The sequence below is a fragment of the Rosa rugosa genome, chromosome 2 (genome assembly GCF_958449725.1).
Source record: "Rosa rugosa chromosome 2, drRosRugo1.1, whole genome shotgun sequence".
NCBI lineage: Eukaryota > Viridiplantae > Streptophyta > Magnoliopsida > Rosales > Rosaceae > Rosa > Rosa rugosa.
The window spans coordinates 4,444,131-4,457,966 of record NC_084821.1 but is presented as its reverse complement, the minus strand read 5'-3'; the positions used below and the strand labels follow the sequence as shown (position 1 = coordinate 4,457,966).

The 13,836-nt window shown below is 38.1% G+C and overlaps 1 protein-coding gene and 1 pseudogene across 1 annotated transcript; one reads left to right on the top strand and one right to left on the bottom strand.

Annotated features, from left to right (window-relative positions):
- Positions 1-2,085: 2,085 nt before the first annotated feature.
- Positions 2,086-2,997, bottom strand: LOC133730197 (uncharacterized). The gene is made up of 3 exons (XM_062157831.1): positions 2,707-2,997; positions 2,516-2,617; positions 2,086-2,331 (listed from the first exon to the last, which is right to left on the bottom strand). Exons 1-3 carry the CDS (start codon positions 2,995-2,997, stop codon positions 2,086-2,088), a joined length of 639 nt encoding a protein of 212 aa, XP_062013815.1.
- Positions 2,998-6,823: 3,826 nt separating this feature from the next.
- LOC133732055 (protease Do-like 1, chloroplastic) lies at positions 6,824-10,440 on the top strand (annotated as a pseudogene).
- Positions 10,441-13,836: the final 3,396 nt, after the last annotated feature.

The following is a 13,836-nucleotide window of genomic DNA, read 5'->3' as shown; positions in this document are numbered from 1 at the left end:
ACAATTCCTATAGTTGATTATCTAATGTCATGAGAAATAAGTTGACCATGTGAAACGTTAATAAGCAAACGATTTCCCATATTTTACTTTCCTTGAATAATTGATCTAAGTGAAAGCACCTAAATCAATCCTATTGAACATGCAATCATAGTCTAGAAAGCTAGCTAATCAAGAACACATTCAATGCATGAAGAACAAAGAAAGGATGTCAACCAAAGTGCACAACCTAGTATGAAAAAGTTCATCTATTTGCAATCCTCCTTAATTGATTTCGACTTTTGTCCAAAGCCTTTACTAAGTGAAATAGGTTCACAAAACTATTAGGTGAATTGTTTACCTAAATCTAGCACCAATTACATGCATATATCCCAAGTTGGCCACCAAAGAACACATACATATAAAAGTTTTCTATAAACCAAAATCAATGAAGCAATCTCACATAAGCAACATAGAAATCAACACAAAGAAATTACAACTTTATTTCAAAACATATAAACGGACTTTAAACTTTGCCCTTAACATTATTTGTTAACTAGAATTCATAGTCTTACAAAATCAAACAAAGAAAACAAGAGAAAGGATATAATACACCTTGAAAGATGAATGATAAAGCCTTGAGACGAAGAACTTGAAGATCCTTGAAAGCAAGCAATCTTCTAGGGACGACACAAGGATGGATGGCGGTTAGGAAATTGATGTATTGCATGGCTTCTCTTTCTCTCGGAATGTGTGTTATGGATTCAGGAATTGGTGAATGAGAGTGAGAGGAGAAGGTGTTTAAATAGGGAAGAAAAAGAAGAGTGAAATGATGAGATGAAGAAAAATAATGAAAGTGGAGTATGAGAGTGGTTTGTAAAATATGTAAAAGATGAGGTAATGATGAAAGCAAAGCATGAAGGTGAAGAAATGTGGAAGTGATGATGATCTTTTAGAGTAGAAAAATGTATCCAAGGAAAAAGAAATGCTTTCTTCATGTGGGTAGGAAACATGAATATGTGGTGTTGAGCTGTTTTCAGGTCAGTTTCTGCCCCTTTATTCCTTCAATTATTTCTCCATCAAAACTTCATATTGGGCCTCCGATTTCTTCATATCAAATGTTCCTCTATGAGTGTAGATCATCCTGATAAATTTTCAGAGCTTCAATCCATGTGGTTGGATCAGAAATTCTGCTGGACTCCTCACAGGTCTAGTTTTCCAGTTTTGCTTCTGCAGAAAATTGGACTGATTGTTTGAAGGCCTTCCACTTCTATCTGGATCTTGCACTCTTCATATAAAATGTTCCTTTGGGTGTCTAGAATGGATCTGGAAGGTTTCATCTCATTTGAAGTTCATTTGGTCAGGCGGCCGCTCCTTCTTCTTTGCTTGGCTTGGTTTCTCCTAGCCAGAGTAGGAATATGTGTAAAATTGATCTTTTAGTACATTTCCATTTTTCTCCATCATTTCCAGGTAATTATGGACCTAACGCTCATTTCACCTTCATCTACTCCAATGTACCTAAAAATAGAAATTGAATTAAAAATCAATTCAGTTAAGGAATTAACTAAGCAAAATGTGAGGAATTAACTATTAAAATATCACATTAAAATGCTCCTATCACTGATCTGGGCTTTGTTTCACGTCAAAAGCTTGCCGGAGGAGGAAGAAATTGCCGATCGAAATCAAGGGCGATTTCCGGAGGGGAACGCTGCAGCCCGACCTATTTTTCCAATTTTTGAATTTTCTGTTTTTATTTTCGGAATTTTCCGAAATTTGAGTATTTATACTAAATTGGAATTTTTCAAAAAATCATAACTTATTCATACAAACTCCGAATATTACGTTCCACATATGCGCGCGATCGTATCGACGAGTTCTACAACTTTCATGAAGGAAAGTTTCCCAAATTCGGTATGTATAAAAAGTCACTTTTTGAGACCCCCCTAAATTACGTTCGTTTTTGAATAAAAATCGTTCGAACTAATTTCACCACTCCTCCAAGCTTCGTACTTTCTCCCATGACCACAAAATCATGTCCAAAATGTCATCGGAAATTTAAGTTGAATTTTCGGGGTATTACAGCTTGCTTATCATTCCCCAAACTTCCACCTACTTTCCCCCTTGCTTGGAATTCTGCCTAATCCTTTGAGATGATCTGCAAGGTGTTGGAGATTGACCTTTTGATGCTTTACTCGATGTCGGAGGCCTTGTGGTTGCTGAGGTAGATGCGGCAGCAGCAGTAGCAGCTTTGGTGGACTTGGATTTTGTGGCGGTAGCAGCAGCTTTGGTAGAGTTAGCAGGGGTGGCAGCAGCAGCAGCAGCTTTTCTAGATGCCTTCAATGCAGCCATCTTCTTCTATACTCGCAAAAAAAAAAAAAAATTCAGAAACAAGAATATAATTGTCAACACACAGATACCAAAAGCAAAGCATCACTAGCCCAACTTTCATCACAAAAGCAAAGCATCACAAAAGCAAAGCATCACAGACCTATTCATCAACAAATACACAAAGTTTACAACTAAAATCCAACTTTCATACCCTTTGATATTCAACCACTTTTAGATGGTTTTTCCTCAAGTCATTCTTACTCAATGCTGGTTTTCTTCCAGGTTTAGGTTGCAAAAAAATTATGGGATCAACCTTAAATAGAAACATAAACAAGCTGCCCCATAAACAAATTAATTTGCAAAAGTACACTAAACATAACGTGAAAATAAATCAGAAATTACCTGGGCGTTTTGAGATGCAGTTCCTTCTCCATTGTTCAGCTTCCTTTTCTTGTTCACATTTGCAGCTTGCTTATCTTTTGGTGGAAGATTTCTGTGACATGTCTTCACGTTGTGGCCAACTCTTTGACAATTGCTACACTTCAAGGACCGATGAACTCTTCCAAGCTTTGTTCCATTTGCAGCCAACTTCTCCAATAAATCTCTAATCCTCTTTGTTCGTGGCCTTCCTGGCTGTCTAGAATATTGTGGAGGCAGAATTGGTTGTTCTTCACTCCTACTCCACATCTCCATTCCATTAACAGGCTTGATCAAATTGCTGTAAATGTTAATGAACGTCTTTTTTAAGTAGCAATCTGCAACAAAGTCTTCCGGATCTGCCCTATTGTTGTATATTGCTGAGACAGCGTGCTTGCATGGAACACCACTTAAGTCCCACATTCGGCATGTGCAGGTCCTTGCAATAAGGTTGACCACATTCTTTGTTCCTTCAAAAGTCTCAACCTCCACGTGGTCATCACCATGTAGTCAAGAATATCTATATCTTTCAGCAGCTCCTCCTTTAAACCACTTACACCGCCAATACTTTTATGCACATCACTTCCCTCAGGGTACATCTTTCCTTTCCCTTTGTCTTTAGGATCTGCTTTAGACACCTTGCTGCCTTGACTAGGGATGCCATCATTAACCTCTCTAATGACTATACCCAGCTGCCTTGTCTCCCTTGTCTCACTAACTTGCAACTCTTTTTCATCAATGATCTCCTCAATAACACATGTAGGCTTCTTTCTCGGCTCATCAGGGAGCTCTTCAATCACCACTCCAGAAGATCCCGACTGACTAAACACATCAAAACCAGCTGGAGACATATAGACCTCAACTTCATTTAAGCCTTCATCACCTCTATGAATGTGATCTAAGTAGAGAACAACTAATCTCACTTCTGGTACACAACATAACATAGTCATCACATCCGCATCTGAACTTATTTTTGTCATAGCATCATCTTCACTTCCTATACTAAACCAATAATCAATCCTAGTACCGGCATAATCTGGGTTCAACCCTTGGACCATGTTATCTAACTCGGTCAACGACATCCTATCCTTGTCGACGTGATCATAGAAGGATATCTTCCCACCTACATACCTGTTTCCTAATATGTTCCCCACCCCCCCCCCCCCCCCCATGATATATCTTCATCGTAAAGTAATCAGGATTATCTGCATGGAAGGAAAGAAAAGAAAATTAATAAAGCATGTCAGTTATTATGACAACCAACAGTTGGACCACTTATAAAAGCACTGCTAAGTGGGTAGTAGTAAACAATGACCACAACCAACAAAAAAAAAAACCATAACGGCAGCAATATTAAAACCCTCATTCATTGTCCCCAACAACTTTCACATGCACCTGCATACTTTAATCACCTACTTTAAGATTGGAGCCTTCACAATCAGACAACAATTTAAGCATAAATGACCCAAACATAAAATATCTATTAGTAGCTATATGTCGGCATCATCTTCATAATTATTAGGATTGAATAAGTATGAGACAACAATACAAGTCAAAATAGAAAAGGCATGTTTCTGGAAAGGGTAAACTTATTGTTTTATATTGTACTTTGCTATGTCAGAATTCAAGCATGTTCCTGCAACATATAAGCTATTTTTAAACTTCTAAACCCTATATCACAAACATACAATATAAGCTTCTGGTTGAAAAAGTACACAAGAATTTTGCAACTTGAAAAAGTCATACTTTGCAACTTGAAAAAGTCATACCAAAAGCAAAGACAACGTTATTCACTTATTCCTACTGTTACTGCTATCCCTCTACAAAGCATCAGAAAGTGGAACTTTTAAGTCAATGTACACTCAATTGGTGGGGTTGATAACAAGCCTTTGAGGTTACATTACTGACAAAACCGATAATGGTTTGGGTAAAACACTAGGACCAATACAAGATAAAAAATGCAGAAACACAAAATCCAGAAACTTTAGAAGCTTTAGAAGCTCTGAAACCCAGAAACTTTAGAAGCTCTCAAACCAACATAGTCATCACATGATACCGAAACCCAGAACAACCAACATAGTCATCACATCATACTAAAACCCGAAACCCAGAAACCCCGACCTGGTCATCACATCATACTAAAACCCGAAACCCAGAACAACCAACATAGTCATCACATCATACTAAAACCCGAAACCCAGAAACTTTAGAAGCTATGAAACAAAACCCAGAAACCCTTTTTCCCCAATTTTGAAATTTTGAAACCCTAATTTCAAACCTTAAACGCGAAACCCAAAACTCTTTAATCCATAAAACCTAAAGATTTGACCACCGTCATGCAAAATCCTAAACCCAAACTCACCGTAATGTGGGATTTCATCTCCATCCTTCGTTTTTCTGGGAATCCAAACATCAAGCACGTTGTCGGCCATGTCGAAACCTTCTCCAGCTTTTCAATCGACCTTCTGCTTGTCGATTTTGTGGGCCTTTCAATCAGTTCAGCCTTCTCCTTCTTCACGCATTCGATTTTTTAGGTTTTCAGTTTTTTGCTTTCTGAATCTAGGACTCTAACCCCGTTCTGGGACTCTAACGTAATGGGGAGGATTAATGTGGGAGAGATCCGCGATCTGAGTTAGAATAGGGTAGGGATATTTTGGGAATTTCACATCCGTATGGGCCCCACTTTTGATGAGTTGGAAATGCCACGTCAGCATTTAACGTCTGAAATTAACGGAATTGAGTCGGAGGGACCTATTGGACGAGAAAATGATAGTTCGGGGGTGTTTTTGATGAAATTGAAAGTCGAGGGACTGAATTGATGTGAGGTCCATACCACAGGGTGGTAAACAATATTTAGCCCTAAAAACTATAACCGGTTCAAACTGAAATCGAATCGCACCGCACTGAAAAACGTGGTAACCGAATTAATTGATTTAGCACATTTCAAATGCGGTTGCGGTTTGAAAAATAGCCAATTCGATAGAAGTGGGTTGGTTGCGGTTTCGGCCTTAATCCGCATCCTCCCACACTGCGCCCACCCTTATTTTTTTAGATAAAATTTTTGTCAATGTTGTAAAATCGCTAAGACTAGAAATTTATGCCGTATTATTTGATTCTTGGATTAATTAATTACTACTTTTTGTCAAATGAATGAAATTATTAACATACTTGATAAACCCTAAAAAATTTAATTGGGTAATTTTTTTTTTTCAAAGTTGATTGGGTAATTCTATTCAAATACTAATACCACTTGATAATTTGATCGGGTAATTATACATACATACATCTAAAGCCGAATCGATGTGAAATGACGTTTTTGCGCTTCTATGGGAAGATGTTTCGATTGTTGCTTCTAAGACCGTCCATTTGTTTTGGTGATCGATCTAGATTTAGCAATTGTGATCGATCTAGACTGCGATGCTATACAAACATTTCTACTGGCATAAATGGGGACATTGTTTGTATGGCATGGCATGAGTTGTAAGGCAGTGACAGAACAAATTCATCTATCTTGCAGTCATATGATTGGAATAATTACTACTTTAGCTTTGTTACCCATACATATTCTAAATGGTGCCAGTTTTCTCAAGTAATTATATCTAGGGATCCAATGATCATTTCACATTTAACTATAGAACTAATGCAGTTTCTATAGAACTAATGAGTTCCGATCATGAGTTTTGTGAATATGCTGATCCTTCTGGAGTACTCCTAGGAGAGTCTAATCTACTCTAATGAATTGTTCGCTTTCGTAGGTCAGAAATTGTTCAGTTTTCACCCCCATGTAATTTTCCTTTTTACTTCATTACATTATTTACCAAAGCGGATTAGCAGACTGATCGATTAGGATAACAAATTGATGACAAAGATTTCTGCTTTAGATTTTTATAATAAGCACGAAATTTCCTGAGAAGGATATAGCATCGTACATATCAGCTTAGTCATTTGGCTCGAGGGAAAAATTCCTTTCAAATAGTGGTTACAACTTACAAGGACATAACGGTTAAGTATGAAAGAAACCCAATTATTTCTTTTTTATTATTAAAAAGAAGGTATATATATCCAGCTACTTTCACTACAATCTAGAATCCACCATCAGCATTTTGTAATATGAATACTTGGATATAAATAACAAGAGGAATCAAAACTAGTCAATCCTTATTGGGCAGCTCAGCCATGGTTGCTTCTTCCCTGATCTCCACAAACTTCCTCTTCTCTTCTCCATTGTTTCCTCCTCGCTCCCCAATCCGAAAGCTCACCATTGTTTCCCTCCACAAAATCCCAACCCCGTCTTCTTCACATGTCAAACCCCACAAACGCTCTCTGCTTCCCTGCAGACCCTTGTGCCCTCCATGTCTCAACAAGCTTCTCCTCACCACCAAGAATCCATTCTCGTTTGCCTTCGACTCCTTGCTCATTCTCTGCACTTCTCTAGCTCTGTCCCTGTCCCTGCTCGTCGCCGACGTCGACTCGGCCTCTGCTTTTGTGGTCACGCCGCAGAGGAAGCTGTAGACGGATGAGCTGGCTACGGTGCGGCTGTTCCAGGAGAACACTCCCTCTGTGGTTTACATCACCAATCTCGCGGCCAGGTAATGGCTCTGATTTTGTTTCGATTCGTTGACGAGTCTGTGGTTTTCGTGGACTGGTTTTTGATGGGGTGAGTGTTTGTGGGGTTTGTTTAGGCAGGATGCGTTTACTTTGGACGTGTTTGAGGTGCCGCAGGGGTCTGGGTCCGGGTTTGTGTGGGATAAAGGTGGGAACATTGTCACCAATTACCACGTGATTCGCGGCGCTTCTGATCTCAGGTTCGTTGGATTCGAATTCTTGTTCCATTGGAATGCCTAGCTATATATAGTGTTCTGTTACTTCAGAATTTTGTTTATCAGATGATTTGTGTGCGTCTGGTTTAGCTAAGGATGAAATGTATGTATTGGTAAGTGGTAAAATAGTGTACTAAAGATATATGAGTTATCTATGCTTTTGGCCTTCAATTTCGATAGGTTCATACGATTGTAAATTGTAGGAATGTAGTTCATTTAAAATTTAACACACACTTCATTTCAGTATAGTTATCGGGACTGGAGTGTACAAGATTTGTTTGTGAGATGGTTAATTTAATATTTCTTCAGCCATCTGTGGAATCTTGTTAAAGAGTGTAATGCTTATGGAACTCTATGTTCTATTAATTGATGGGCTTCTCTATATTTGGTGGTTTCATCATCTCAAAATGATACTTTGCATTATGCAACTCTTCTTAAAGTCTGTTGATTGCAATTTTATGTTTCTCCTGCCATATGTGGGATATCTTTCCTTTGCTAATTGAGCTAAGCTTTCTATTTGATGGAGATTTCATTTTGTATTCCTTTTCTTTTCTTTTGCGGTGAAATGGCGCGTCTCATGGTTTGCATCTAAAGATATGCTAGTTCTTTCCAGGGTCACTCTTGCTGATCAGTCAACTTTCGATGCAAAAGTTGTTGGATTTGACCAAGACAAAGATGTTGCGGTTTTACATGTTGATGCACCCAAAGACAAACTTAGGCCTATACCAATTGGTGTCTCTGCAGACTTGCTAGTTGGCCAGAAAGTGTTTGCTATCGGCAATCCTGTAAGCTTAATATTACTTCATAATTGATTCGTCCTTGCATTGTTAGTATCACTTCTTAATACATTAGACATATCTTACATAATCAAACCTCTGATTTACTATGATCCTCTATTCGTTTAAGTCACTTAATGTGATGATGTTGATTTTAGAACTGTATGTCACAAAATTGTCCACGAATTACGTAATCAACACCTTGTGATTTACTAAGATTCTCTATTATTTAAATCACTTAATGTATTGATTCTTTATCTCTGGTTAATGGGTTGAAAGTTGCTTGTATTATTTGTACCCATCTTTTCTGTTAAAGACAAAGAAGACCATCCCTCTAGAATTGCTTTTGCCATAGCAGGGTTTTGCCTTCTATCAAACAAGAGGCTTTTATAACTACTAATACAGTTAGGTATGAAATGCTGTTGACTTTTAACAAGCCTTATAATGACATGATCCTTCACTCACTAACTAGTTATGAAGGCTCTGATTACATCTTACTAGATGGTTGCATTTAACTGAGGCGTTTATTTCCTTGTGTGTAACTTGCAGTTTGGGCTTGACCATACCCTTACTACTGGTGTTATCAGGTACAAAGTCCATTATCCATTTCTCTTAGAAAGAAGTCCATTGTTCTATCTTTATTCGATTCTTTCACTCTTGAGTCGTGCACGACTAACATGAAATAAGCTTCATATTTAGAAGGCAGCTATTCGCTAGTGTTTCTTAGATGATTGCTTTGTATTGTTTTAGCTCTTGTAAATTTTTTTCTCTTGTGAACTTTTTGTCCACGGTATGTATCTGTCTAACATAGTTCCTTTCCTATAAAAATAGTGGACTACGCAGAGAAATCAGTTCTGCTGCGACTGGTCGTCCAATTCAAGATGTTATACAGACAGATGCTGCCATTAACCCCGGTAATAGTGGGGGGCCACTTCTAGACAGTGCAGGGAGCCTTATCGGGATAAATACTGCAATATATTCTCCATCTGGTGCATCATCTGGTGTTGGGTTTTCTATTCCAGTTGATACTGTGAGTAGTCATCAATGAAGTTCCTTTCACTAATAATCCTTCAATTCTTCCATGCGAGAGATAACTCTTCTGACTCTTTCCTTCTTCTTTTCAAAAATATTCAGGTAAATGGCATTGTTGACCAGTTGGTCAAATTCGGGAAGGTCACCAGACCTATTTTAGGAATTAAATTTGCACCCGATCAATCTGTTGAACAGTTGGGGGTCAGTGGAGTACTTGTCCTAGATGCACCGGCAAATGGACCAGCTGGAAAAGCGGTACTTTTTGGCTTTTTGCCACTTCTCTTTTTCCTTGAGTTTCATGTACTACAAAAATTGATTTCCACTTTCAAGTTAACATGATTCTAGAATCATGGTATGGAAATATGCTGTTGTGCTTCCACTGAAGTAAAGCTCATGAGCCTCCAACATGCAGGGACTGCTACCAACAAAGCGTGATTCCTATGGCAGACTCATATTGGGTGACATTATAACTTCTGTGAATGGAAAAAAAGTCACCAATGGCAGCGACCTGTATAGAATTCTTGACCAATGTCACGTGGGTGATAAGGTATAGCCTTCCATTTCATGACCTTGCTCCTTATTATTTCCAGATTAATTACCCTGCAAACATTTAGACCTATTTTAGTACAACCACACATTTCTTCATAATACGGTGGTGAGTTTTATTGAATTTCTAGTCTCTAATGGGGATTTTAGACGGGGAAAACTGATGTGACTGCATGTTTTGTGCATCTTTCAATAATATACTGTTTTGAACTCAGGTGATTGTAGAGGTGTTGCGTGGTGATCAGAAAGAGAAAATCCCTGTTGTACTTGAACCGAAGGCTGACGAGTCGTGACTTTCCAAATGGTTGGGCTCGTGTATCTAAAATGTAATACATATCAGATGGATTGATACCAGCTTGATGATAAGGGTTCTCTTGTACATAATTTAACTGCTGTAATTACCCCTTATGCTTTATATGTAGTTCAATGCATATGATTTAGAAGAAGTACGTGCACAAAACAGTGCCCTTTTGTCATTGACGAGGAATATGAAATGCCTGTTATAAGGTCGGAATGCTGGAATTGATGGTTAATTGGCCTGTCTAGCTAGCGAGTTTGGAATTGGTTTTCAGAGAAACAAACAATAGCTTTCAAAACTAATCTCAATTTGCAGCGCGCATGCCCTGGATTGTATCCCAGAAGCGTGTGACTCGCAGTGAGAGGGGCGCGAACAACTGTACAGTGGAGGACAAGTTTGACCTTTGAAACAACCATTAGACCATTGAGATAATGACCACTTACCCATAGAATACCAAATACAACCCCATACACTCTACCAACTTATTTTCAACCCCACTCACACAAAAATTTTCTCTTTTTCTCCTCGCTATTCCTTTTACATAATGTTTATCTCAGTAATACCCTTCTCTCTTCCTTTTTACTATTCTGTTTTCTTTATTTTCTTTTGATGAAACGTGGTGGGCCCATCTTGAATTTATTTATCTAGATATAATTGCAGCTAATTTGCATCCTCTACTCTACGGTAAACAGTTAAAGTTTACTATTCATAATTTCGATTATTGATAGACTTGAATTAGTTGATATCTGTAGAAATACTGGCAAAGAACTACAAAAGGAAAGAGAGAAATTGAGAAAGTTGAAAGAATATAGAGAAAGTCTTAACAGAGATTCTCCCAACTATTGAGATATTATTTATAGACTGCAAACTAGAATCTATAAAATAGAACAAGAGATTGATAATCTCTTATATGTTCTGGAAGAAGAACAAAAACCTCTTGATTATCTGAGCATTGGTTAGATCCGCAAATCACTGGTATCAGAGCTTGTAAAGAGCTCAGCTGATGAATCCCTGAGATGGGGACAATGTCTGATTTGATAATAGAGAAACTAAATTCTCTATTCAAATCGTCTGATGAAAAATATCAGAACCTACAGCAAGAATTAACTAGATGTCGAAATCATCTAGAAAAAATACCTTCTATAATCCACCAACTCGAAAAGTTGGAAAACAAACCGGATTATATCAAAGAGCTTCCAAAAACGGAAGAAGAAAAACTGACGAGTGTCAGTAGAAAAATCAATGAACAGCAAAAAACGCTGGATTCTATGAAAAATATACTGAAGGACAAAAAAGTGCCTACAGTAAAAAAGAAAGCTAATGGATTCAAACCATTAGAAAGGCCAGACAAGAATCCTGTTCCAAATATGATTTTTCTGGAACCTTCAACTAGTTCGACTAGTATTCGGTATGAAAATCCGAAAGAAACTCGAGATCTCAAAATGATGAGTATCTTCGGGAAAAAGAAAGGAGTACAACTCCTAAATGCTGAAGAATTTGAATACAATGAAATCGAACATGAGGTAAAAAACGCCTCTATTCCAAAGCTAGATTTCAAACAAATCTATAAAAGGGGAACATTTGACCTGATGGACAGCCATCATTTCAAATTACTTGAATTCACAACCCCCTCAACAACAGGAGAAACAGATCTCTTGATGATCACTCCAGCTGAAGTTGCCAGAGCACAAGCAAAGAAGTACCAATTTATGCATATTGGAGCAGTCCAAGTCGGCATAAAGCTTTTGGCAAGAGAAGGCATCAACTGCTCAGTCCTATGTGTCCTACAAGACAACAGACTGACAGACTTTCAAGCTAGCCTACTGGGAACACTAGAAGCATCTCTGTGCAATCAAGTGGCATATTTCAATTGCTTCCCAAACTTCTCAACCAGCTTGAAAGATGCAGCCCACTGTCTCCGACTGAGAGTCAAGACAGATGGCATATCAATGAAAAATGATATGCAAGAATTGGCGATAGTATACAGAATATACTACAAACTGATGAGCACCACAGTAGAGCCGAAGACACGGATCTCCAACATCCCTGGTCTCACTACTGGATTCCTCACCAGTCAGAAGAACCATTCACAACAGATCCACAAGGTTACTTGGAATGAAGTAACTTTTCCTATTGAATGGAAATTATCTGGTCCGAAGCTACCAGCAGAAAGTGTAAAAGCTAAAATCTACGAAAGTAGAAAGACTGGAGAAATCAGTCTAAATTTTGACAATCACAGAAAAAGTGATGTCGGTCCTGAAAATATCAGGATAAACAGAAATCTTCTCAGAAGAAGCTACAGCACTAGAGAAGAAGCTAGTGTTAGCGGCACAAAAAACTCTGTAGAACCATCAGAGTCTATTACTGAAGAAGAGCTAGAAGCTGATCTGAACAGACCAATAAATATGCTTAGAGCACAAAAGCTCTATGATCTTTATGAAGAAGTTGAGAATTGTGAAAGTCCTGAGCGATTAGAAAATCTAATCGAAGAAATGAAAAAATTCAATCCAGGAAAGGAAAGAAAACTCCTTCCCTACCAGGATATTGAAATGGAAGAAGGAGAAAGCTCCAAAACTTCCATCATCCGAGAAAAGGGAAAGATCAAACTCCCTGTCCAGAAGGCCCCTACGGGCAGAAATGGAGAAAGAAATTCTCAAAGATTTGTCCCAGAGGACAAGATACCCAGAGTACCAATTTCCAACTACGGAATTTGGCTAGATCTGGATAAAGCTCTAGACAAGAGAAAAACTCTTGACCGATGGGTAGACAGCCTGATGATGGCCTCTGCTCTTACCCTTGGTAAATTTGAAGCTCCTGATCTTCAAATATACTTTGAAACTACTCTTACCGGAGTTGCGAAGAAGTATCACTTCTCCTTCAAAGAAACAGCCAGAGAAAGAGAATGGCTAGAAGAGATTAAAAATTCAAAATCTCCGTATGATTTTGCAGTACCCCTGTACGATCAGTTCTGTGGAGATCTCTCAAATCTAAGTGAAAAAGCCAAAGAAACGGCAAAATCGAATATCTATGCTCTCAAAATCTGTGACATGAGGTATTTCGAAGAATACTTGAATGAATTTCAAGAATATTACTGTACAATCGGTGAACTAGAAAACACTGATCTAGTCAACCTGTTGCACAGAAAACTTCCTGAACCATGGAGAACAGCTGTGAGAGAAAGCATAGCTGAAAAACCAATTGAAAGATTTTCAGTTGGAGGAATTGCCGACAGAATCAGGCAATTACTGAAAGAACAATGCAAAGCCAATCTTAGAGCTAAGATGGCCAAGAAACAACTCAAAGGAGTTGAAAATTTCTGCAATGGAATACTGGATATGCCCACAAACTGGGGATGTCACGAATCTAAATTCCACAGAAAGAAGAAAGAAAAATATTACTCGAAAAGATTCAAAAGGAGTAACCAGAGAAAGAATTGGAAATTCAAGAAAAGTTCCAACTACAAGAAACAACAGGACGAAGATCCTAAAAAGAAATTCTTCAAGAAAAAGAAGAATATGCAGAAACAACCAAGCAAGAAAGCTTGTAGATGTTGGTTGTGCAAAGCTGAAGGGCACTATGCCAATGAATGCCCGGAAAAGGGTAAAAGATCTACTAAGGCTCTTTTTGAAGAATATGAGCAAAT

What these genes read in the sequence shown, in the direction of transcription:
- LOC133730197 (XM_062157831.1), bottom strand. Translation starts at nt 2,997, where the DNA reads ATGGAGATGTGGAGTAGGAGTGAAGAACAACCAATTCTGCCTCCACAA. An exon ending in CTGCATCTCAAAACGCCCAG is followed by an intron (nt 2,618 to 2,706) that starts GTAATTTCTGAT and finishes TTTCTATTTAAG; the next exon opens with GTTGATCCCATAATTTTTTT. An exon ending in AAGTGGTTGAATATCAAAGG is followed by an intron (nt 2,332 to 2,515) that starts GTATGAAAGTTG and finishes TTGCGAGTATAG; the next exon opens with AAGAAGATGGCTGCATTGAA.